The 24,011-nt window shown below is 49.2% G+C and overlaps 3 protein-coding genes across 6 annotated transcripts; 2 read left to right on the top strand and 1 right to left on the bottom strand.

Moving 5' to 3' along the window:
* The first annotated feature begins 413 nt into the window (after nucleotides 1-413).
* Nucleotides 414-1,847, top strand: TAF10 (TATA-box binding protein associated factor 10). Its single transcript, XM_061201385.1, has 5 exons — nucleotides 414-691; nucleotides 831-985; nucleotides 1,226-1,290; nucleotides 1,379-1,493; nucleotides 1,677-1,847. The coding sequence occupies exons 1-5, from the start codon at nucleotides 460-462 to the stop codon at nucleotides 1,764-1,766; spliced, it is 657 nt and encodes a 218-aa protein (XP_061057368.1). The 5' UTR covers nucleotides 414-459; the 3' UTR covers nucleotides 1,767-1,847.
* ILK (integrin linked kinase) lies at nucleotides 1,818-8,409 on the bottom strand. 3 transcript variants are annotated; one of them, XM_061201384.1, is made up of 13 exons: nucleotides 8,335-8,409; nucleotides 7,769-7,948; nucleotides 4,485-4,650; nucleotides 4,207-4,302; nucleotides 3,923-4,019; nucleotides 3,741-3,824; nucleotides 3,544-3,629; nucleotides 3,299-3,408; nucleotides 3,061-3,188; nucleotides 2,848-2,969; nucleotides 2,649-2,748; nucleotides 2,411-2,541; nucleotides 1,818-2,227 (listed from the first exon to the last, which is right to left on the bottom strand). In XM_061201384.1, exons 2-13 carry the CDS (start codon nucleotides 7,855-7,857, stop codon nucleotides 2,078-2,080), a joined length of 1,359 nt encoding a protein of 452 aa, XP_061057367.1. In that variant the 5' UTR covers nucleotides 7,858-7,948; nucleotides 8,335-8,409; the 3' UTR covers nucleotides 1,818-2,077. The 3 variants fall into 3 exon arrangements, with proteins under 3 accessions (XP_061057367.1, XP_061057366.1, XP_061057365.1); XM_061201383.1 differs by having other exon boundaries at nucleotides 7,769-7,903; nucleotides 8,335-8,404; XM_061201382.1 differs by lacking the exon at nucleotides 8,335-8,409 and adding an exon at nucleotides 8,203-8,301.
* A 133-nt stretch (nucleotides 8,410-8,542) lies between these two features.
* Nucleotides 8,543-18,212, top strand: RRP8 (ribosomal RNA processing 8). Of its 2 annotated transcripts, none has more exons than XM_061201376.1 (7): nucleotides 8,543-8,747; nucleotides 9,939-10,308; nucleotides 10,512-10,965; nucleotides 11,056-11,185; nucleotides 11,356-11,462; nucleotides 11,547-11,643; nucleotides 15,961-18,212. In XM_061201376.1, exons 1-7 carry the CDS (start codon nucleotides 8,649-8,651, stop codon nucleotides 16,255-16,257), a joined length of 1,554 nt encoding a protein of 517 aa, XP_061057359.1. In that variant the 5' UTR covers nucleotides 8,543-8,648; the 3' UTR covers nucleotides 16,258-18,212. The 2 variants fall into 2 exon arrangements, with proteins under 2 accessions (XP_061057359.1, XP_061057360.1); XM_061201377.1 differs by having other exon boundaries at nucleotides 11,872-16,053.
* The last annotated feature ends 5,799 nt before the right edge of the window (nucleotides 18,213-24,011 follow it).

Below are 24,011 nucleotides of genomic sequence, written 5' to 3'. Positions count from 1 at the left end.
CCAGGGAGGGAGGCTATCCAACTCCACTATAAACCCTTAAAAGGCTGAATAAAGGGACTAGAAAGGATGCAGGCTGGCAGGCAACCAACGGTCGAGAGGTGTCGGGGCGATGGGCCCCAAAGCAAGGTTTTCGGGCGTCAGGCTGGGTGAGGGGTCCCAGACCTACGGAAGAGACTCCTCGACATTCAAGCGTTCCCATCCCAGCGGATCGGCCTAGGAGAACCGCGGGGTGGGAGGAGAAATGATCGCGCTACCGCAGTTCTCCAACACTTGGTCTCCGCCCATCGGCCTTTCTCATCTAGCCGCCCGAGGGGCCGCGAAAAGAGGCGGGCGGCCTAAGGGAGGAGCGAACGTGGCGTGGGAGGGGCGAGTCGCGAGGCGTGTGACGTCATCCCCGGTGCGTGCGTAACGTGAACGGAAGCGGAAGCGGATCTGTTCGCCGCCTCTCCCACCGGCCCGATGAGCTGCAGCGGCTCCGGCGCGGACCCCGAGGCGGCGCCGGCCTCCGCCGCCTCGGCCTCGGGCCCGGCACCCGCGGTCTCGGCCCCCGCCGCGCTGCCCGCCGGCGTCGCTGCGGAGAACAAGGCCAGCCCCGCGGGGACAGCTGGGGGACCTGGGGCTGGAGCCGCGGCAGGGGGCACGGGAGCCGTGGCGGCGCGGGCCGGGGAGCCGGCCGAGCGGCGCGGGGCGGGTGAGGGCCGGGACGGGTGAGGGCGAGGGCCGCGCCTTGGGCTGGGCTCAGCGGCGGGTGAGGGCAGAGGGTTAAGGCAGACCTAGCTGGGCCCCCGCGCCTCCCACTTCCATGTCTCAGTTTGCTGGTTCTTCTCCAGCTCCGGTGACGGCGGGCGGCGTGGCGCCCCCGGAGGGGGCCATGTCTAACGGGGTTTACGTGCTGCCAAGCGCGGCCAACGGAGACGTGAAGCCGGTGGTGTCCAGCACGCCTCTGGTGGACTTCCTGATGCAGCTGGAGGATTACACGCCTACGGTGGGCTTCCCGCGTGAACAGGCTGCTGGCCCGCTGTCACGTCAGTTTCTGCCACACCACCTGTATTTGCAGCGTCCTCTTGCGTTTACTCCCCTACTAGCTCTTGTGATTTATCCTTTCTGCCCACCCAAACGAGGAGCTTCCTGGTAGCCAGGCTTACCCTCCATTTCCCTTACCCTCCCACTCTCAGCCCCACAGTACACAGGTCTAACACTGACAGTCGTCTAATTGATTTCTCAGATCCCCGATGCAGTGACTGGTTACTACTTGAACCGTGCTGGCTTTGAGGCCTCGGACCCACGCATGTGAGTAAACTCCGGGCAGGTTAGAGCCTTGGGTGCTTGTGTGGAGTTTGCTGTCCACCTCCTTCTCATACCACCTTTCTCTCTCTAGAATTCGGCTCATCTCCCTAGCTGCCCAGAAATTCATCTCAGATATTGCCAACGATGCCCTACAGCACTGCAAAATGAAGGGCACAGCCTCTGGCAGTTCCCGAAGCAAGAGCAAGGTGTGAGGGGAGGCTCATTGAGTCAGTTATTACCTCCTACAGCAGCAGAGGCTTAAATTATCCTGAAACCCCTTTGAGGGAAACTAAGCCCTAGGGGAGGTGAAAGACCTACTCAGGGTCACCCACCTGGGATTGAAATCTGGAATTCCTGTGTTCAGCTGGTGCTCTTCCCTCTTCCCTCAGGACCGCAAGTACACTCTAACCATGGAGGACTTGACCCCTGCCCTCAGCGAGTATGGCATCAATGTGAAGAAGCCGCACTACTTCACCTGAGCCACCCAATCTAAATGTACTTGTCCGTCCCCTTGTCCCCACACCAGCCTGTTTTCATAATAAACTTTATTGTGACAGGCAGGGCTGATACCTCCCATGCTGGGAGACACCGTGTGGCAAGTGACAAAGCTTTAAGCCCATTCCCTTTTTGGGCCACAGTGGTAGGGATGGGGGCAGGGGATGGGCCCCATGGCTGGGGTAGTACCATGACTAGAGGCAGGGGAGGCAACCAGAGGCCTGCTGCTTTGGGGAGGTGCGCTCCCCTAACCGTGTCCTGACACCTCTGGAGTTTAGACAAGGACTTTCCAGCCCTACTTGTCCTGCATCTTCTCCAGGATAGGCACAATCATGTCAAACTTGGGCCGCTTAGCAGGGTCTTCATTCATGCAGATCTTCATGAGTTTACATACATGGGGGGAAATGCCTGGTGGGATGGTAGGCCGAAGGCCTTCCAATGCCACCTGCAAGCGCAAGGAAAAACAACGTGGGTCTCAGAACTTGAGTCTCATGTGGGGATCGGCCTCTAGCCCTCAGGACAGGATTCTGTATATTTGAACAAATGTAGGAAGAGTCCAGCCCCACTACAATTATTGTCACTACCACCACCATTCCCCCAACACAAGTATATCCAGTTATGCTCTCACCTTCATTCCAATTTCCATGTTGGAGAGGTCAGCAAAGGGTACCTCCCGTGTCACCAGTTCCCACAGAAGCACTGCAAAACTCCACATGTCTGCTGAGCGTCTGTTTGTGTCTTCAGGCTTCTTTTGCAGAGCTGGAGGGACAGGACTTAACTGTTCCAGCTGCCTATCCTGTCTCTGCTCCCTTCCATTACTACTGAGCTGCCCCTTCTCTGCCTCCCAACATAATGCACTCACTCACCTTCAGGGGCCACCCAGGCAGGTGCATACATGCGTCCGGGGCACTGGAAGGAGAACTTGACGTCGGCCATACTGATTCGAGCAGTCATGTCCTCATCAATCTGAGGAAGAGAAGATAGTTGTGTGGAAGGAGGTAAGTCCTATTCTAGATAGGGAAAGGGCTTCTGGGGCCTGGGCCAGGAGTGAAGTTGTGACCTCACCATTACACTACGACTGTTGAGTGCATGTCGTGGGATGAGGGGCTCTAGTGTGTGTAGGAAGGCCATGCCCCTTGCCATGTCCAGTGCAAACTTCACAGCCTGGCTCTGGTCCACAACGAAATCTAAAAGAGGAGGCAAGAGTTAAATAGTTTGGAGAGGCTTACACTTCTCTCCCCTCCCCCGCCACAATGAGATTTGGCATCCCCTACTCACTGGTGCCTTCGTGTAGCACATTGTACAGGGATCCATATGGCATCCAGTGTGTGATGAGGGTGGGGTGAGGAGCAGGTGGAGACTGACAGGCACCGAGCACTGGGAGCACATTCGGATGGGAGAAGATCCTGGAAGAGGGAGAGAATGTCCCTGGCTGAGACCCAGCATAAAAGATCTCCCTCTGGGTGCTGGGCAGGGTTCCTTGGAACCAAGGCTTCCAGTTTAGGCCTTGCCGCACCTGAGCCGGGGACACTCCTCGTTGAAGTCCCTACTCTTCCTTGTACTCCAGTCTCGAACCTTCAGCATCTTCACGACGATGTCATTCCCCTGCCAGCGGCCCTTCCATAGCTGAGGGACAGATAGGGGTTAGAAGGCTTTAACTAAGGCCACTGCTTTCCTGCCCACTAACTGGAGGAAAAACTTAAAAACGAGTGCAGAGCAGGTAATATGTTGGGGGGGTGGGAGGGCAAGGGCAGGGGTCACCTCTCCAGAGTGATTCTCGTTGAGCTTCGCCAGGAAGTTGAGCTGTTTGAAGTCAATGCCGGAGTGTTTGTTCAGAGTCCCATTTCCTGAGAGTACGGGCAGGTCAGGTACTTCCCTCTTACCAGCCTCCCTCTCACCCAGCCCCAGGAGCCCAGGATTATTCTCTATCACCACCCCTCCCCTCACAACTGACTCACGGGGCCGAGTGCGGGTAGTCCCCTTCCAGAATGTGTCCTTGTATGGAATACGGTTCAGATTCTGGCCCATCTTCTCTGCCCGCTCTAGGGAAGAAAGACAAACAGTCTTGGCCTCAGCTGTTGTGTGCTGGGAGGAAATAGGCTGAAATATGATAAGACACGAGCGGTGGGTGGGGACAGACCTCGGAGAAGCTCTCTCAAGGGTGCCTTGGCTTTGTCCACAGGCATCTCTCCATACTTGTTACAGATGCTGACAAGGGCCCCATTAGCCACGAGGTCCTGGAATTAAAAGGTGGCTGTGATGAGGGCAGTCACAACCAACCATGAATGTAGATGCAGTACAAACCCTGTGAATGTCGTGAGTACTGGGCAGTACTCATAGGATGGGTTGAGGGTTCTAGAATCTCCCACTCAAGCTCAGACTTTGCTTCCCACCCATCCCGGAACTCGGGGCCTGAGTACTCACCTCTGCCACCTGATCTTGGCCCCAAAAACAGGCATAGTGCAGGGGCACATTCCCATGCTCATTCACTGCATTGATGTCAGCTTTGTACTGCAGCAGCTGGTCCCCATGGCCAAACAGAAAGAGGCAGAAGGTACAGTCAGTCCCAAATGAGAGATGTGTGTTGAGGCATGCAAGGAGGGAGAAGAGTATACATACTTTCTACGGTATGTTATAGTGCCTGTGGCTGACTTCCAGGCAGGTACGTCACGTAGATGACAGAAGCAGGGGTTCATACATACCTTCTGTACAATATCACGGTGCCCATGACTGGCTGCCAGGTGCAGAGGGGTGTCATCCCCACGGTTCATCACATTGATTCGTGCCCCGCGCATGATCAGCATCTCGACCACAGCAGATCGGCCTTCTCGGCAGGCCCAGTGCAAGGGGGAGAAGCCATGATCGTCCCTTTGAGGAAGGGGCAATGGTCATTGATCTGGAGGTGGGATGGGGGCAAAGGCTTTGATACAAAAAAAACTGATAGTCACTCTGCATACTCTCCCTGAGAAACTTTACCTCTAGGACTTTGATTCTCATTCATGCCAGCAACTCCCAGAGCTGTCCAATTCAGACCTTCCCCTGAGCTTCAAACCCAACCAACCACTACCTGAAATCCCAACAAATCCATATGATTCATTGTCTTCATCACCATCTCCCACTAGCCTTTCTTACCTGGCATGCCCTATCTCATTAAGTGGTAACATTCTTCATCTGTTTTCCTTTGCACCCCTTTTGCAACATCTGTTGGTCCTTTCTGTTTTCCACTGCATCTGGCACACCCCCCTACTACAGTACTTGTCACGCTGGATTGTAAAAATCTGTTAGTGGGCTGTCTTGTCTATCAGACTGTAAGCTTCTTGAGAAAAAGGAGTGAGGGCAGCTGTTCAGTGCATGTTAATGGGAAGGAGGGGTAGCTTTGAGAAGGAAAGCCGAAGAAGCTCATGGGAGAGGAAGCAAGCTTACTGATTGGTTCTGATACTGAAATTAAGATCTAAAAAGGGAATGGAATTAAAATGATGGTTTGGAAGGGTTTATAATGAAAAGGAGAAATGCTTTTTATAAGTCATTCATGATGAAGTAGATACCACCACATAAGACAGGATTCCTCCACTCAAGCAATCCTGGGCACAGAAAACAAGAAAATGAGAATGGCTTCTTTAGAAAGAAAGCTATACCTGACTTTTTTCTTTTCCCAAGAACTTGTATTTTATAAAGTAAAAGAAATGTACAAAAAAACACAAACAAACAAAAAAAACAACTGGGTGGCAGCTAGGCCGGCCTGACAGCCTGGGGCCATAAAAGGAAATTCCCTCCAGTCCTGGGCTGCAGATCCAAGGGGCGGAGCAGGGGGGCAGTCCATGGTCTGGGCCGGCAGCCTCGGGATGCCTTAGTGCTGCGGTCACTTCCCGTGTGTGGGCTCTGGGCGGGGCCTGGAGCCGCCACCGCGGGCCACCCAGATGTCCCCACAGCCAATGTGGGTGGTGGGTGTGGCCTTTAACTTAGATTTCCCTCCACAGCTGCCCTCATCTGCTCGCAAAGATAGCCAAAACCTTTCCTGGGAGGTGGGTGTTCCCCTCCCTCTTCCTAAAGCAATCACCACCCCCTGCTTATCAGTCAGTTTTGCATCCCAGCTCTTTAATTTGTGCCCCAGCTTATCAGCCTCTGGCAGTCTGTAGCCCCAGAGCAGGCCAGAGCCTGAGAGCAAAAGTATGGGCACAAGGGTTCTGCCCACTGTCAGGCTGCCGGTCACCTCAGAACCTGAACTTTAGTCCCAAAGAGGCCAGCAGGAAGTTCACCCTCACTTCATATCCAGCATATAGCCAGTTGGGCCCCCAAAGCCTATCCACTCAAACCAGCACCAGTTTCACTAATGCCACCCCTTCACCTTTTGGCAGCTGAGTCTTCCTAGATGCCAGGCTCACTGGACAACCTCACCTGACCCGTTATAACCCCACCAACAAAATACTAACTGCACTCGCTGTCTTTATCAGAGCACCCTTTGACGAGTTATATGAAAAACGGAAGGAGTGACTGCGAATTAATGGAGAAATAGCATAGAGCCTAATGGGAACCTGTAAAGCCTGGATGAAGATGACTGGTGATCCTTACCTCTCAAACCTAAAAAATAAATTCTCCCAACCTCAAAAACTAAAATTTTAAAATAAAATTAAAATCCACCATCCTGAATCAACATTACTACTGCTTTTCTTGTCCTCCTGTCTCAGCCAACCTTAAAGAACTTGTCTACATTCACTTTCTCTACCTCCCATTCAACCTGTCACAGGGCTGCTGCCTTGAGGCAAGCATTATGTCTGATTCTGGACCTCTAGCACCCAGCACAGAAGTTCAGTATAGTTCCTTAAATGAAGGAACCAAGTATAGTCTGGTTTCTTCACCTGTTTTCCTCTGAAACAGCCCTCACAGAGATCATCAAATATATAATTGTAAATTCAGTGGTTACTTTAAAGTGCTCAAGTTCTTTGACCTTTCAGCAGCCTATAGTACCGTTGACCACTCCCCTTTTTTTGAAACAGTCACTTCTCCAAGCCTTACTAGCATATTTTCCTTCCTTCAACCTCCAGTTGCTCCTTTTTGGTCTTGTAGGTTTCTCATCCCCTCTGTTTCACACCCACCTCTTCAGGTGCTACCTACATGCTAATATCTCCCAAATCTGTCTCCAAGTCAGATCTCTCTCTTGAAATGCAACAGCCTACTCAACATTTCCACTTCACTGTACTGTCACTTTAACATGTCCAGAGTGGAACTCATCACCCTTCAGTCTTGTCCATGTCAGTAAAAGGAACCACCATCTACCCAAGTGCCCAAGCCAGAACCCTGGTCATCATCTTTGACCTTCCTCACTTCCCACACCAAGTCTCACCAATTCTTTATCCTAAAGGTTTCAGGAATTTGATCATTTTTTTCTTTTTTACCTGCCCCAATTCCAGTCCAAGCTATCACCACTGCTGGTGCCTCTCTTCACATCACCACCTGCTCTTCACAAAGCATCCAAGACGCTTAACAAATGGACAGTCTCATCATATCATTACATGGCTTTAAACCCTTGTTCTTGGAATAAATACATTATTATAGTCTAAATATTCTTGCATGATCTGGCTGACCCTTGCAGACCTTTCCAATCTTATCTCCTGTCGTTCTCCGCTTGTACCCAGTGCTTCAGCCCACAGAAGCCCACAGAGGTCTTCTATCCTCTAGCCATATGGAACTCCGGACAATTTCCGGGCACCCTCTTCTGGGTGTCTTGCCCCCTAGCTTTTGCCCAGGCAGTTTACTGAGGCTAGAAAAGTTCTCTGCAGCCTCTGCCTGTGAAATTCTTATTCAGTCCAGATTCAGCTCAAACAACAGTTTCCTGTGTGGAGACCCTCTGCCCCGCTGACTGGCTGTGCTTAGCCCTCATCACACTGGATAGGAAAGTCGGCAGCCCGCACCAGACGTGAGCACCCCCACATCGCGGAGAGGAGCATGTCTTCGCCCTTCCTCTCCCCCACCAGCCACCTCAGCTCACCCCTGGTTGAGGTCGTTCTCCGTGTTGTCCAGCCACAGGCGGACGGCAACCGCATTGCCCTCCCGGCACTGAGTGAAAATGTCGTCCATAGCAGCGTCCCGGCGCTCAATCCCCTCGATTGGGAAAGCGTGGGGACTGTAGAAGGATCCAGGGAAGGGGGGTGAGCCCCAAGCTTTGTCCCTTAAAGGAGAGAAGTGTTTGTGTTGGGGTGGGGGTCTGGGCACTGCGTCCCCGGCTACTGGAGGTCTGTGAAGGGGTTAGGGGGGCAGCGGGATGATCCCGTACTGTGTCCCCTGGGCGCGAGGGAAAGGCGGGTCGGGCGAAGTAGGGGGTGATTAAGAGGTAGTACCTCCCGAAGGGACGTCAGAGAGCAAGCACAGAGACCCTACCCGCGGACAGAGCTGGGGGGAGGGGGGAGTTTAGGCGCCCTATACCCTGGGGGAGGGGACCGGAGGTCCTTCCCGGGGATGGCCCTCGTTCACTCGGAACGGAGTAGGCGGAGTGAGCGGTGACCGCCTGGTAGAGCTCGAGCCTTGGGGAGGGGGCACGAGTGCTCCCACACTCACCGGGACTCGGGCTGGAGGAGCCTTCTCCGGGGAACTCCCGTCCGGCCGCGCCCGCCGCCCGGCCCCGCCCCTGGCCCTCCCTGGCTAGCGCGGGCCTCCTTCCCCCAGCCCTCCAGCCCGCCTTCCTTGACCTTCTAGCCCACCAGTGTCTAAACTCTATGGTTTTCGGCGCTGCGCCGGCTGCTCTAGCCGCCTTAGCTTTCACTCTTTGGTTTCCGGCCCTGTTCTGGAGGCTCTGAGCGATTTGATTCCTGGAGACGAGCTGGGCACGTGGAGAGGCTGGTGGACCGCGCGACCTCGCTCTCCCCAGCCCCATGTTCGAGGAGCCGGAGTGGGCCGAGGAGGCCCCAGTAGTCGCGGACCTCGGGTCTGTAGCCTTGCGGCCTCGGACCACGGCCGACTCGCAAATCAAGGTGAGTGGACCCGCAGGGGCACTCGGAACGGACCCCGCTGGATCCCAGAGCAGGGGCGCGCCGCCTGTGTATTAGGGGGAGGGGGGAGCCTGCGGCCGCCCGAAAATCCCGGAACTTCCAAAAGAAAGTGACGTTGGAACTGAGAGAGACTTGGTGAGTAGAAGTTAGTGAAGCAAAGAGGGTTTCTTGGAAGGAAGAGCACGTGCAGAGACCGTGGTGTGAGAGAGCATGTTCTGCTAGGGTCACACAGCTACACAGAAATAATCTGTGTAGTTGGAACGGAGAGAGTGAGAGGGGGTGCTGTAGAAATTGGAGAGCTAGATTAGAAGCTTTGCATACAGTAAAGATAGAGAGAAGCCAGTGGAGTGTTTTAGCAGAGGAATGATTTCTTCAGATTTGCATTTTGAAAAGGTCATTGGGTGCTGTGTGGAGATTGGAGAGAGCAAGAGTGAACGATGATGAAGGGTTGTCAGTACTACCTTTCAAAGGGAGGTGGTGCTGAGGGGAACTCCAAGATAAGTGCCTGGCTTAGGACTGCCCAGTAGGACTTCAACCTAGAATGGCCTCCCAGACAGCAGACCTTCTCCTTTAAGCTTTTGCCAATGTGAGGGCTGCTGCACTTGCTCAGGCTCTTTCTATCCTTCGGTCAGCCTCCAACATGGAATCTGTCTGCTTTATTCCCTCCTCTTCAACCCCTCAACCCATTGCTCTAGTCCGTGCCACTGGCCTCTGTCTACAGTTTGTCCTTTTCAGTTTGTTCTCTACACTACAACTATTAAAGGAGGCAGCTTTAATACACACACGTGTGATCCTGTTACTCTTGTTTTCAGAAACCTTCCTAACTTTTATAAAAAGGTATTAGTTAGAGGTAGAAGCCTGAGATTGAGGGTTGGAACTCCTGGTCCCTGGCCTTGATCTTGTAGCTTGTGACCTTATCACATTTCTCTGGGGAACCCCATTACCTCATCTGCACAATGAAGAAAGTGGGGTGGATGATTTCTCTGCCCTCCTTGGGATGGCGACTTGAAAGTTCTTCAGGGTCTGGCAGTCTTCATGACAAGTTAAGTTGATTGGGAATAATCCAGAGATGCCTCTAACCAGCGTCTGAATGAGGTCCCCATCTCTCCTTTCTTATTCTCCAGGCCCCATCCATTCTCTTCGCCCCTGCTCTCATCCCTTGTTTTCCCCCAGGGCTCCAAGCGCCGTCAGCTCTTGGCCACATTACGGGCCCTGGAGGCAGCATCTCTTCCCCAGCAGCCCCCCAGTCTGCCTGGCAGTGACGAGGAGGACGAGGAGGAGGTGGTGGAAAGAAAGAAGAAACGCCCAAAAAAGGTCTTGTTTGCCAGCGCTTCTCCTGAAGTAGAGAAGAAAAGGAAGAAGAAACGTCAAAAACAGGGCCCACCTAGCAGTGACTCCAAGGAAGAGGAAGTGGAAAGGAAGAAGTGCCACAAAGGGGCTCTTCTTGGCAATGACTTTGCTGAAGAAGAGAAAAGAAAGAGGAAATGCCAGAAACAGGACCCTTCAAATCCTGCCCAGCCCCTGGACAATGTTGACCGAACTGGTATTAGTGCATGTGGGACAGGGAGGGGGGATCAGCTGATCCTACATATGACAGAGGTTATCTGCCACCACTAGGTTTGGGGTTAGGGAATAAGAAGTACTTTCGTCTAGGCCACAACCTCTGTCTCAGGTTTAGTCTCTTGTTAAGCCTCTGAATTCAGGGGATATTGCCCCAAATATGCCTTCCCATCTCACTCCCTGCAGGTTCCAAAGCTTGGAATTCTAGTGCTGCAAATGACTCCACCAAGCCAAGCCCTGAGACCCCTTGCTCTAATCCTCCGCATTCCTTGAGTCGCAAGCAGTGGCGGAACCGGCAGAAGAACAAGCGTAGACAGAAGAACAAGTTTCGGCTTCCTCAGCCACCAGAGCAGGCCTCAGTCACAGCCGCCGCAGAGGAGACAGAGGTGCCTCCTGCCCCCAGTCCAGACAGCCATGGAGCCCGGGCGGAGGCTCTGCGAGCCCGCATGGCCCAGCGGCTGGATGGTGCCCGGTTCCGCTACCTCAATGAACAGCTGTACTCAGGGCCCAGCAGTGCTGCACAGCGCCTCTTCCAGGAAGACCCTGAGGCCTTTCTCCTCTACCACCGTGGCTTCCAGAGCCAAGTCAAGAAGTGGCCACTGCAGCCAGTGGACCGCATTGCCAGGGATCTTCACCGGCGGTGAGTGGGAGTTGGGCATTGTGAGAAGCGAGGTGTGTCAGTCACGGGCTCAGACCAGACCAGTGAGCTATTCCTCCCTTCCACTTCCAGGCCTGCGTCCCTGGTGGTGGCTGACTTTGGCTGTGGGGACTGCCGCCTGGCTTCAAGTATCCGGAACCCTGTGCACTGCTTCGACTTGGCCTCTCTGGACCCCCGGGTCACTGTGTGTGACATGGCCCAGGTAAACCCCACTCCTTCCACATATCTGGCCTGTGCCCTAGGCCCAAACTCCATGTGCTAATCTCTAACATGCCCTCTCTGCCCGGCATCCTTGTGTCCACCCCTAGCACTCAGTGCTGGCTTTCTCCTCCCCATAATGTGTGCTTCATACAATACTCTCACTGTGCACAGGTGCCTCTGGAGGATGAATCTGTAGATGTGGCTGTGTTCTGCCTTTCACTGATGGGAACCAACATCAGAGACTTCCTAGAGGAGGCAAATCGAGTGCTGAAGCCAGGGTAGGAGTCCCCAGGAAACAGATGCATGTATATGTGCACATGCGTGTGTCTGTGCATTTACCCAGAACTTTCCATCCTTTGCAGGGGTCTCCTGAAAGTGGCTGAGGTCAGCAGCCGCTTTGAAGATGTTCGGACCTTTCTGGGGGCTGTCACCAAACTGGGCTTCAAGGTCATCTCCAAGGTGAGGGTCCCAAGAAGTCTGTCCGCATTTTTGTCACATGTGTGGCCCTTCAGGGTAATAGTGGTGTTCAGGAAGGAGGTCATAATCAGACACAGACGTTTGCGCCTTGAAGGCATGACTCATGGGAGAGCCCTGGGAAGCTTTCTGAGCAGGGACGGGATGTGGACAGAGGTGGTTTGAGGAGCTGGGGTGAGGATTTAGAGCTCACTGGGTCTTTTATGTCCGTAGGACCTGACCAACAGCCACTTCTTCTTGTTTGACTTTCAAAAGACTGGGCCTCCTCGGGTCGGGCCCAAGGCTCAACTCTCAGGCCTGAAGCTCCAGCCTTGTCTCTACAAGCGCAGGTGACCTCTGGACCCCCCTTGAAAGGGGAGGCAAGTCTTGAACTCCAGGCTCAGTACTCTGAAGACTGTATCCAGCCAGGCTGTGACCCGGGGCCTGGTACCACCCTTACTCCATCCCAAGAACAAAATGTAATGAAACCCCTGGCTCAGCCCTGCTCTAATGAAGGCTTCTTGGTTCCAGGAAGCATAAAGTCATTTGGGCTAGCTAAAGAATAAGGAGTTTATTGTGAGGGCGCAGGAGTATCTGGGAATTGTGGATCCCCTCAGTGTCATGGAAACGACATGGTTTGGAATTCAAGGCATCTCTGGGTTTGGCTCCTCTTTCCATCTCTCAGGAGCCACGTGGGCTTTCTGTCCTAGCATCTCCACTCTCCTCTATTCTGTTTTTCCTGTTTGCGCACCAGCTCCTTCTGCTTACCCATAGCTTCTGCAGCTTTGGTCTGCCCAGGCCTTGAAGGCCTGGGGCAGGCATTGCTTCTTGGCTCTGGGGCAGCTGGTAGCCCGCCAACATCTTGGCTGAGCACATCAGTCTGGGCTTCTAGGTCAGGATGGTTTGATTGTCCCTGTACTGAGTGCTTCTTGCCCCTGATCCTCATCTCCATCTTGGGAGCTGTATGGCCCAAACTACTCCTAGTCTCTATTGTCCCGTAGGGCCCTGGTGTGTGTCTGGCTGAGGGCACAGATTTTGGAATCAGGTAGGCCTGCCACTGATTGCTGAGAGTCTTTTAATCTTTGAATGTCATATTACTCATTTGGAAAATGGTAGGATTCTTGTCTCATGGGATTGTTGTGTGGTGTGGGTTAATGAGGAAATCTGTAGCTAGGGCTGGGTGCACAGGAGGTGCACAATAAACTGTAGCTGTGGCTGATGTGTGTTGTAAGCGTTACTGTTTTTTAAAGACCTTCTCCAGGCAGGGTTAGGGGTTGAAGAGTAAAGAACGGATTTGTTGACAGAGGAAGACTGGGAGAGCTCAAGATAGGCCTTTCAACAGGCTTACTTTATAGGATTTTTAGAGATTCTTGACAGATTGTGAGCTGTTCTTGGAGGGGGGGTGGTGCAGGAGCTGGGTCTCTTCATAAATCACAACTGATTGATGCTATTTGGGGTGGAGATTGGGGTGTTCATTGTCAGAAGGGTCTGTCTGTTGTTTCTGCCTTGTAGTGGGCCCAAATCAGCATGTCCTAGGAAAGCTATGGGCAGGGAAGGCTAGTGCTGGGAGAAGATGAACTGAGATGATAGGTCCTTGGCCTCTTCCAGAAGGCATCTGCCATGGGCCCAGGTATAAAGATATAGCCTGTTCTCCCTATTTCAAAGAACAAGAACTGAGAGTGACCACTGGGACACAGGTTCCGGGGCTCTGAGGCAGTTGGGTGCCTCCAGTAAGGTGGGTGTTTTGAGGCAGGCTGTGTAGGCCAGAGGGCATGTTTGGAGGCTGGGCTATGAACCATCCAGCAGATACTGCTCAGTACCTTTGCATGTGCTTCTCTCTGCTGAATACTCATCTGATTGGCAGAGTCTTACTCATCCTTCCAAACAGCCTAGTTGTTTCCTACTCCATTACTCCCAAAGCAGAACTAACCTCTTCATCCGCACTCTCAGAGTGCTACGTGAAGAGTGCAATTTCAGCACTTAAATACTGTGTGGCAATTGCTTTGTGCATTAGGCTGCAGTCTTCTCGACTCATATTTATCTTTGTATTCCCGAGCTGGTCACTTGAGATCCATCTAAGGAGGTGAGAAGGATGACAGGGTCCAGTTGAGTGGGACCGATGAGAAGCAGGGGTGTTGCAGGAACCCAGGTTCGGGCACATGATGAGGGCATTGTGAACCAGTGACGGTGGAATAGGCGGAGGCGGTTGGGAGAGCTTCAGTGAGTAGAACCGGTGGGACATTGCGGCTTGGTGAGAGAAAGGAATCTGAAGCAAGTCTTGGGTTTCTGGCTTGAGCAACTGGTTGGGCTGGTGATGCTATTCAAAAGGTTGGGTTTTTGGTACCTAGATGTTCATTTGGAAGTGGGACAGAAACTCAGCAACGAGAGGAGGTAATTCAAGTCATAGGTATAGATAAGATATCCAAAGTAAGATAATGAGAAGAGAAAATGGCTTGGAATAGAACTCTCAGGAGCACTTAATGGATGAGTAAAGGAAAATGAACCAATAAAGGGGACAAGAAGAGAAGGTGGGGTCAGAGATGGAGGAGTAAAACCAGGAGAATGGATTTCTTAATGTGGAAGGAGTGGGGAGGTTTCTGGCTGTTAGATGCTGTTGAAAGGTCTATTAAGATGAGAGAGAGGTCAGATCGCAGCGGGGAGAGGATTGCTGCATAATGTTGAGGGCCTGGGGTTTGAATTTATAGTGGTATTATTCATGAATTTATAGTGAGCCCAATCAGCCCAATGCTGTGGTTATCTCTGCCTACTCAGGAATCTAGGTGTAGCTGTGGAAAAAGTGAGTACTGAGGGATCATCCAGAGTTGGAAACTTGCCATGCAATTGAAATAAATAAGCAAAGGAATTTCATTCGTAAGTAAGTAAGTGATTGCTATGCTGGACCATGGAATTTGGTAGAACAGGTGAGTGGAGTAAAGACAGGAGTAGGTTGTTGCATTGGGGGTAACTGAACAAGTAACCTGGAAGGATGGGAGACTGTGGTCAGAAACTGGAATGCGTGAATAATTCATATTGGAAGCAGAGCAGCTCCAGGCAATGGCCAAGTTTAGAGTGTAGTTATAGGGGTGAGTGCCTGAGAGGTGTGCAAGGGAGGTTGCCAGGAGATTGGTTAATGCATGGAGGCCTCAGGTATTGAGAGAGGTTCTGCGTGGACTTTGAAGTTCTCCAGTATGATGGTAGACATAAGCATGGAACAGGTGCCAACCTCTTGAAGAAGGGGGCAGAACCAGGAGATCTGCAAAGAGTAGGAGAGGCGGGATAGCATGAATTTCAAAGGGACAGAGGGTTCACACAGCCTACTAGAGAGACTTCCATCTTGGATCTTGGGGGTGATGTGAGGCTGGTGAGTGGAGCTGGCTGCCAGGCAGCCAAGACAAAATACCCTGACAGTCCTCTCCAGCTTGGCGGGATTCACTGGGGATTGTTGGGGAGACAACTGTTATGGCAGCTCCATGGGACAGGAATCTCCTGGGATAACAGGGAGGCAAGCCATAAAGTCTAAGGGACGTTTTGGAGGAGCAGGGCATCTGTCTCACTGTAGGACACACATCACCTTTTTATAGCTCCATATCTCTGTTTCCCAAGTGTTATTTATATTCCTAGATCTTGATTAATTTTCCCTGCTTTATTATTATGCTCAGCAGGACAGCTGGGGTCTGCCTTCCTCCCTCTTTTGCTTTCCTCCCTTACTTAAAATTTGGATTCTTTCTTTGCCTGTTCTGGCTCCAGCCACCTATATAAACATCTTTCTGGGTCTGACTCAGGCCCCCGGCTCCCCCTAACTCAGCCAAGCCTCTATCTGTGTTTCTATCAATTCTGAAAGCAGGACTTTCCTGAGTCTGGGTCCTCCCTGCTCCATCATCAGCTTCAGGAAAAGCTGTTCTTCAAGTCCATGCCTGGGCTTCAGTGTCTAATGTTGAGAGCCTAGACTGAAGAGAGAACAATATATATTTCTTTAAGAAATAACAGCATGCCAGCTGTTTAAGGAACAATGAGATCAGTTTAAGGAACAATTGGAGAACAGAATGAAGGAGTGCAGTCATAGTAAGAGGTAAACAGGAGTGGGAAAGAGTGTAACTGGAGATTCCACTGGGAGCATTTGGGAAGCTTGAGGTATTTATTCCTAAAGCCAAGAAATGGTGAACCTGGAATCTGACTCCTGCCCTGGAAATGCAGAGGGCAAACAGAGATTCATTAACTGTTTCAGGGGTGGAGCCAGGGGAGTGCTGCTGCTTTTGCATTGGCCTGTGTTCCCAGAATTTGCCGTGGTAAGCCATGCATGAGTGTATCCTTTGCACCTTGCAGGAGAGGGAAGCGTCAGCTGGTCTTGAGTCCTGTCCGGTAGGACCATTTGAAGAGGCAAGGAGACCTCAGCACAAAGAAGCTAGGAGTGTGCCATGTGGGCTGAGGAGGGAGGCTCAGGAGACCACCCAGAATAAAGCTGTCTCCACCAAGGTAAAGGGGACTGCAGAAAAGGGACAGCATGATGCTCCCTTTAAATATCTAGCAGGCCCATGCGGCACAGAAACATCCAGTCAAGCAAGAACTGTTTTATCCCCTTCCTTCTCTGCAGTTGGGCCCAGAGCAGTCAGCAGCTCTTAGGTGGAGAGGAGGTGAGAAGAGCAGAGAGCATCCAGATTGTTCCTCCCCTCCCCAGTGCAGGCTCCTTGACTTAAGTGGGACAGAGCTGGGAGGCGAAAATAGTTAAAGCTACAATAGGTGCAGATTATTTATTGTAACGTAGGATTAGACATTGCAATCATTTTTTTTTCTTTTTTTAAAAATTTATTTATTTATGGCTGTGTTGGGTCTTTGTTTCTGTGCGAGGGCTTTCTCTAGTTGTGGCAAGCAGGGGCCACTCTTCGTCGCGGTGCGCAGCCTCACTATCGCGGCCTCTCTTGTTGCGGGGCACAGGCTCCAGACGCGCAGGCTCAGTAGTTGTGGCTCACGGGCCTAGTTGCTCCGCGGCATGTGGGATCTTCCCAGACCAGGGCTCGAACCCGTGTCCCCTGCATTAGCAGGCAGATTCTCAACCACTGCGCCACCAGGGAAGCCCCGTTGCAATCATTTGAGATTGGTTTTGTATCTTAAACTGATTCTAAGACATCTATGAACTAAGAATGAGCTGAAAAGTCACAGGCTTGCTGCAGCTTTTCTCTAAATGAAAAAGGGTTGGAGGGGTGGTGAGAGACAAGAATAAAGTTGGGTTTGGATAGCAGTCTGTGCTCATGCTTCCTCAGCATCCCTTTTAGGGGCTTATTGCCCCTGCAGTCATCGTGGTGCTCCAGCTTTTGTTCCTGTAACACTGTTCTAAGGGAGCACAGTTCCCAAAGAAGCAACGTGGTCTTGGCAGAGACACAGCTTGGCTCCAGTCACTCAACCACTTACGTAATTGCACGAAGCCCTTTACAGATTCTCACAGAGGCCTCTAATTACGTCGTCCTCCATCCCTGGTGACTTCTCAGGCTGGCCACCTGGTTCTAGGACATTCGACTACTGCAGTAACCACCTTACTGGTCCAGTTGCTTCCACTCCTGTCCCCAGAGCAATTCATTTTCCACTCAGCCAAGTGAGCTTTTTAAAATGTAAGTCAGATATGTCACTTCTCTGCTGAAAATCCTTCAGTGGATTCACAGTGCTCTGAGAACAAAAGGCAAACTCCTTCCCAGGCCCTATGTGATCTTGCCCAGGCCTCCCTCTCCAACTGCACCTTAACCCACTGCTTCCACACGAAACTGCAGCCACACAGGCTTTCTTTCCGTTCCTCAAGTGTTCCAAGCCATTTCTACTTCTGGGTCGTTACATTTGCCACTCCATCTTCTCAGGATACTTTTCCCTGGTGAGTTCATTGTCATCTTCCAGATCTTCACACCAGCATCACCTTTTCTTCGGTGGAAAGAACGGGCTAGATGCTCACCAAAATGTCCTTTTCCTGGACACACAGTTAAATTACATTTCCCAGCTCCTTGCATCAGGGTGGGGCTGTGTGCATAGTCCTCCCCAGTGGAAAGTGAGTAGAAGTGATGTTACAGTACCAGACCAAGACAGTTAAAGAGTGGACGAGCCTTCTCCGTATTCTCCACCCCCTCCTCTGCCTTCCAGGGTGACCTTGAAGCACGTGTTCTGAAGATGGAGTCAGAGCATAGAAGGAGTCTGGATATTTAAGTCCCTGCTTAGAGGAGAATTGCTTGACCAAGAATATCCACATTTCTTTGAACAAGGAATAACCTCTGTTGCGTTAATGTTTAGCATGATATGCCCTGGCTAATATATCTTCTCTGGCCATACTGTCCACCTTATCTTGATCACAAAACCCTTTTTGTTTCCTTCAGGGTGCTTCGGACATTTAATTAGCTTACCAGATGCCAGTCAACACTTCCCCCAGTCCTATGAATTGGACTCCTAACTGGGGAAAAAAATGCTCACATGAGGAAGTTGAGATACTGATTTTATCAGTTTATCAGTTACATTTTGATTGTGACCAAAAAAAAAAAAAGGAAATCCCCCTAAAGAATATCTTAAACAAATTAGATTTTTCTTCTTGTAAAACTAGAAACCTGATGGTTGATGGTTGTTGGCATTGGTTCAGGAATTCAAGGATGTTAGCAGTTAGGTCTGCGTGATTCTCTTGATCCTCATGGTCACAAGATGATGTGTTTTGATTAAGCAGAGACACCCTACTTACCGTTACCCTTCTCAGGAGTCTCACAGGTAGCCACAGCCCCTATCTTTTTGGCCTTACTTCAAGGGTCCTTCTACATTGTTAGTACTCTGGTGTAAATATGTTCCATTATTCCCTATAACATGGCTGAGACCAATCTGAAATATTACTATTTTAAATATATTTGTCTCCCCCGCCCCTTCCCACATCTCAGTGGCCTGTCAGCAATTCATCCAATTCAAAGCTGTTCTCCCTCCAGCTCAGTGGGGTGGGGAAACCTTCATGGTCTGTTTCTTTCACTCATTCTTTACCTCCTCTGCCACTTCTAGGATTGGGATGGGGGAAGGCATATTAGAGGCAAAAAGGCTAAACTTTGATTTAGTTTAGCTTCATCAGTGTGTTCTACAAAGACAGGCATTTAAATGTTGGCTCAGTGAGGTATTGGGGTTCTTTGGAGTCCTGCCCTGGGGACTTGCGCGCTAACTGGTTTTGGTTCCCTCCTTATGATACTCAGCCCACACTCCCCCTTGGCTCCTCAGCTCCTGACGCTGACAGTGTATGCACAGCGTCCTAGTGCTAAAGTCCCTCACCCTGGCGGGCAGCCCTCCTGGGAGAGGTCCCAACAAATACCTTAAGAGTGGTTACCTTTCCGGGAGCTCCCAGGAAACTCATGCATGTTTGTCCTGCCAAACAGCAGAAGTGCAGCCCAGCCAGCAGCTGACTCCCCTCCCCTTGCCCTGTCCCAGCTAGCCTGACTCTGAGCTCTCCATATCTGTCTCTCTCGCTCCAAACCCTCACAAGTGATTCAGGTTACTTTCTCCCAAGAAGCCTCTGCCCCAGGCTCCACCCCAGTGGCCGTATGGAGCTGGGTCTATAAGTTTCTGAGTATAGCAAGCATCTTGCTAGAGAATGTAGTGCTGAATGAATATAAGGTCTCTCCCTCTCATGGGAACATGAAATGACTATAAGTGGTTCTGTTGGAGCCCTCCTCGCTTGATTTAGGATGGAGGGAACAGCACTGCTTCTTTACCTTTCAGGGAGAAGTTCTCTCTATTCCTAAAAATTCCCGTCAATGAAGCTTGCATTTCTAACTTCATGTACAGTAGGAAGGTTGGTGGGCCCTGGATCAGCTTTATTACCTTAGAGTAAATTCTACATAGGTATATCTAGCACCCTTATTTAACATCTTCTTACTTTTGCAAGTATTCTTGTAAAATGTGAATTGTTCTCGTGCATGTGCTTTATTTATAGAGTATTGTCAACAAATCTTGTCTTCTTTTTTTTATCACTCAGCTGTGTTTTTAATATCCATCTATGTTATCAATCAGGGCCCACTCAGGAAAATAGAAACCATACTAAGTGTTTCAAATAGAGGGCATTTAATGCAGAGAATTGATTACAAGTGATAGAGGCTGAGACAAAAGAAGATGCTTGATGTAATTAAAAATTAAGAACTGGAGAAATCAGATAATGTCCTAAGGCCTGGGAAAACAAAAGGGAAGAAGGGAAATGATTACCAGAAACTAGGAGCTCAGAAAAGGGGCCACTTTTGACTGGTCAGTATTCAGATCTTTGTGGGGAGGCTCCCTCCACATACCTGGTGCTTGGACTTCTGAGGAAGGAAATGGCCTTGAGGGTGAGGGAGCAAGGTCTGACTGTTCTCTGACTGCCAAGCGGGGAGCTGATCTGCTGCTGGTGTCTCAGAAGTGTAGCAAAGCTGCTGCTGAGTGCAAAAGAAGCTAGTAGCCAGAGACAACTGTCTGCAGCTGAAATACTGTGACAGCAACTAGAAAACAGGAATGAAGATTCTCCCCCCGTGTTTCATTTTCAGTTTCCCTCTATGGCATCCCTTTGGCAGAACCTAATGGAACCACCTGCCAGTGGATTCTGGGAAATACACTTTGCATAGTCACAGCTGCAACAACACAACTCCAGAGTGTGTGTACGTGGGGGCTGAGAGGGAGGTGTGTTGCAGAGGGAGATATGGAGAGTGTAGGAGCCAAAAGAAAATAGGTAAATAGCCAGTATATTCCATGTAGCTGCTCATACACCTAGATTGTTGCTTCTGTCAGCTGTGAAGTACTTCCTAATATGCATCCACCATAGTAAACTTATATATTGGCCTGGTTGCCTCAAATTCTTTGCCATCTGGAGAAATTAAAATCCTTGCAGCTAGGGTTCTGAGTACAAAATAAGTGCCCCCGACTAGATGCACTCATTTGAGATTTGGGAGGTAAGGGTCATCTTCCTGCCGCTTGGCTGTGATTGCTGGAGGCAGGTGTAGGCGCTGGACTTTCTGCAGCAGCGTCCCGCTGAAGCCAGGGACAAAATAGGGTGCCTGCTGTAGGGGCGAAAGTTCAGCATATTCTGGAAGTTCAGTAGGTAGAATAAATCTGCTCTGTACAAATTTGGCTTTAATAAGATGGTTAAGATGAAAAATTATTGGAAGGGTGTCAATAAGTTACTCAGAGAACTAATGGAAAGTCCAGGGAGTGAGGCTTAGAGAACAGACAGGAGCCAAGGGAGGATGAACAGCTGCAAAATCTAAGGTCAACTTTAGTCAGTCTGGTTAGGATGGCACTGCTGTCACCATTGCTACTTGACTTTTCTCTCACTGTTGTTGGTACATAGATTGATGCTGAGAATTGAGTTAATCCTCCTCTATGTTCATGGCACTATATTAGGACTGGCTCAGAAAGGCCCCTCTCCTGTTCTTTGTTATTTTGTTTGTTTACTTTATTCCTGATTCATACTTCTGCTCCTCTTGTACCCCACAATGTGTTTGTCTTGTGCCCCTGGACACCTGTGTATCTTTGGCAAAATAGATGGTGGTTTTGGTATATGCATGCTGTGGCAGAGACTTGCCAGCTGTTCCTCGCACCCATTTTCTTCTTCCTGGGAAATGAGCTGTACTCGTTCCCAGCTTCCCTTATTCTTAAGTGTGGCCATGTGATTGAATCTAGCCAGTTGGATGGTAGTGGAACTGAGGTGTGCTACTTCTGTGACTTGGGTCCTTAAATTTTCCTATGCACAGTTCCCCATGTTATTTCCACTTTGGCCTTTGAGCATATGACCTTGAAAGCTACACATTGAAGATGATGGAGCCAAAAGGTGGAAGGAGCCTGAACATCACTTAGAGGAGAGCCACCCACCAATTAGGAACATCTGTTTTAGATTCCACATGAGTGAAAAATAAATCTCTATCTTTTTGAGCCATTATACCCTTGGTTTGTTGTTACAGCGACTAGTAATCTTTTTTTAAAATCCCTTTTAATTGAACACATCAGAAAAGTAAACAAAACACACACCCATACAGAAAAGTAAACAAAAATGTTAAGCCTAATGGTTTATCACGAGGCCAGTACCTGTGTACACGCCACCTAGACTAAGAAACAGAAGGCTGTCAACACCCAGAAGCCTCTTTTATGTCACCTCCCAACTTTCTTCTCTTGACTTCGCAAAGTTACCACCATCCTAACTTTCATGACATTGATTTCCTTGCTTTTCTTTATAGTCTTACCAGTTGAGCATCCATACCTAAATTGTATATATTTCCATGTGTCTGGCTTCTTCCACTCAACATTAGATTTACGGGATTCATCCATGTGTTGAGTGCAGCTGAATTTCATTCATTTTTATTTCTGTAGAAATATATCCCATTCTGTGAAGAAACCACAGTTTACTGATTGATTCAACTGTTGATGTACATTTGAGTTATATATCAATCAGAATGGGCTGGATCATGCTACAGGAAATAAAAACCCAAAATATTAATGGCTTAACCCCACAAAAGATAATTTTTTATTATTGCTGTAGGTTGGCAGGGACTCTGTTCCTAGTCACTAAGGTACTCAAGCTAATGAAACTCCATTGCAATACATGCTTCCATAATCACTAGGTGAGAAAAGGGAACAAGACAGATCACACCCTGGCACCAAAAGCTTCACCCTGGAAGCGACACGTGTCCTTTTTGCCCCGTTTAATTGGCCAAAACAAGTCTCATTGCCATATATACCTCCCGTACAAGCCTACCGTGTACCCAGAAGGAAGAGAAACAGAATGTGAACTGCCTAATGATTACTTTGTGGTTCCTACAAACAATGCTGCTGTGAACAATCTTGCAAGTGCCTCTTGTGCTTGTGCACATGCTTCCTTTGGGAATATAACTAGGAGAAAACTGGTCATAAAGTATGTATATCCTCAACTTTAATAGTTAATGCCAGGCTGTTTACAAATTTTTCAATTTATACTCCCTTCACCAGGGAAATGAGTGTTCACATAATCCACGTGAGAATTCACTTTATTCCATATCTTTGCTATCTTGTGGCATTGTCCCCCAGTTCCAGTATATGTGTTATGTTATGCCCTTTGGTTTAACTTTTCATTTCCCTGATTACTAATGGGATTGACCTTTTCATGGGTCTTACTGCCTGTTTGAAAATCCTCTTCTATCAAGTGCCTGTTGAAGTCTCTTGCCCATTTTTTCTAATGGATTGTCTTTTCTTTGTTGATTTTTGTAGTTTTATATATATATATATATATATATACACATAATCCCTTTTGGTTATATGTACTGCATGTATCTTCTCCCATTCTGTGGTTTGCTTTTTCACTCTCTTAATGGGTGTTTGTTGATGAACAGAAGTTTAATGTAGCCTGGTCTATCGATTGTTCATGGTTAATGCTGTGTGTGCCTATTTAAAGAATCATTCCTACCGCAAAATGATGAAGATATCTTACTAAATTATCTTCTGGACGTGTTAGTATTTTGCTTTTCATAGTTCTACAACCCATGTGCAACTGATTTTTCTGTGTGGTTAGAATAGGAGCCAAGTTTAATTTTATTTCCATCTAGATATCCAATTAATACAAAACTGTTAATTGAAAAAAAATTTTCCTGTTACTCTCTACCTTTCCATATTTTTCTATATAAGTGCGAGTTTGTTTCTGGGCAGCCTAATCCATTCCTTGGTCTGTACGTCTATCTTCACAGCAGTACCTCACTGTTTTAACTACAGTAGCTTTCTAGTAAGTCTTAGTATGTGGTACAGCAAGTCCCACACGTTTTTCATCTCCAGAAGGACTATTGTTGGACCTTTGCATTTCCATGATTGTCAAGTTCCCCGAACACCCTGATGGGATTTTCTTATGCTGGATCAGTTTGGTGCGATTTGATACATTTGTAATACTGAGGCTTCCAAATCTGTGGTCTGTGTGCTCCATTTCATTAATTGCTGTCAATAATGTTTACAGATTTATGTGCAAAGTTCTTCTTGCACATCTTTTGTTAGATTTATTCCTAGGCATTTACTGTTTCTTTTTTAAACATCTTGCAAATGGGATCTTTAGAAATTTCATTTTCTGCTTGCTTGTATATAGAAATATAACCAATTTTTGTGTGTTGACCATGGAGCAGCACCCTTGCTAAATAACCTCACTTACTAACTGTAATAATTTATCTGTATTCTTTTATTTTCTACATATATTATACTCATATCATCTCTGAACATCGTATCAGTTTATTTCATCCTTTCTAATTCTATATCATTTATTCTCATCCATGCTATACTCCACTGGCCAGGAGATCCATCACTGTGTTCAAGAAAAGTGATGTTGGTGCAAGTGTGAATCATTATCAGACTTGAAGGAAAAGCTTTCAGTATTTCGTCACTGAGTGTGATATTTGAAGTGAGAT

The sequence above is a fragment of the Eubalaena glacialis genome, chromosome 10 (assembly GCF_028564815.1).
Source record: "Eubalaena glacialis isolate mEubGla1 chromosome 10, mEubGla1.1.hap2.+ XY, whole genome shotgun sequence".
NCBI classification, from domain to species: domain Eukaryota; kingdom Metazoa; phylum Chordata; class Mammalia; order Artiodactyla; family Balaenidae; genus Eubalaena; species Eubalaena glacialis.
The sequence above is the reverse complement of the archived record's forward strand: the minus strand, read 5'-3'. Positions and strand labels throughout refer to the sequence as shown.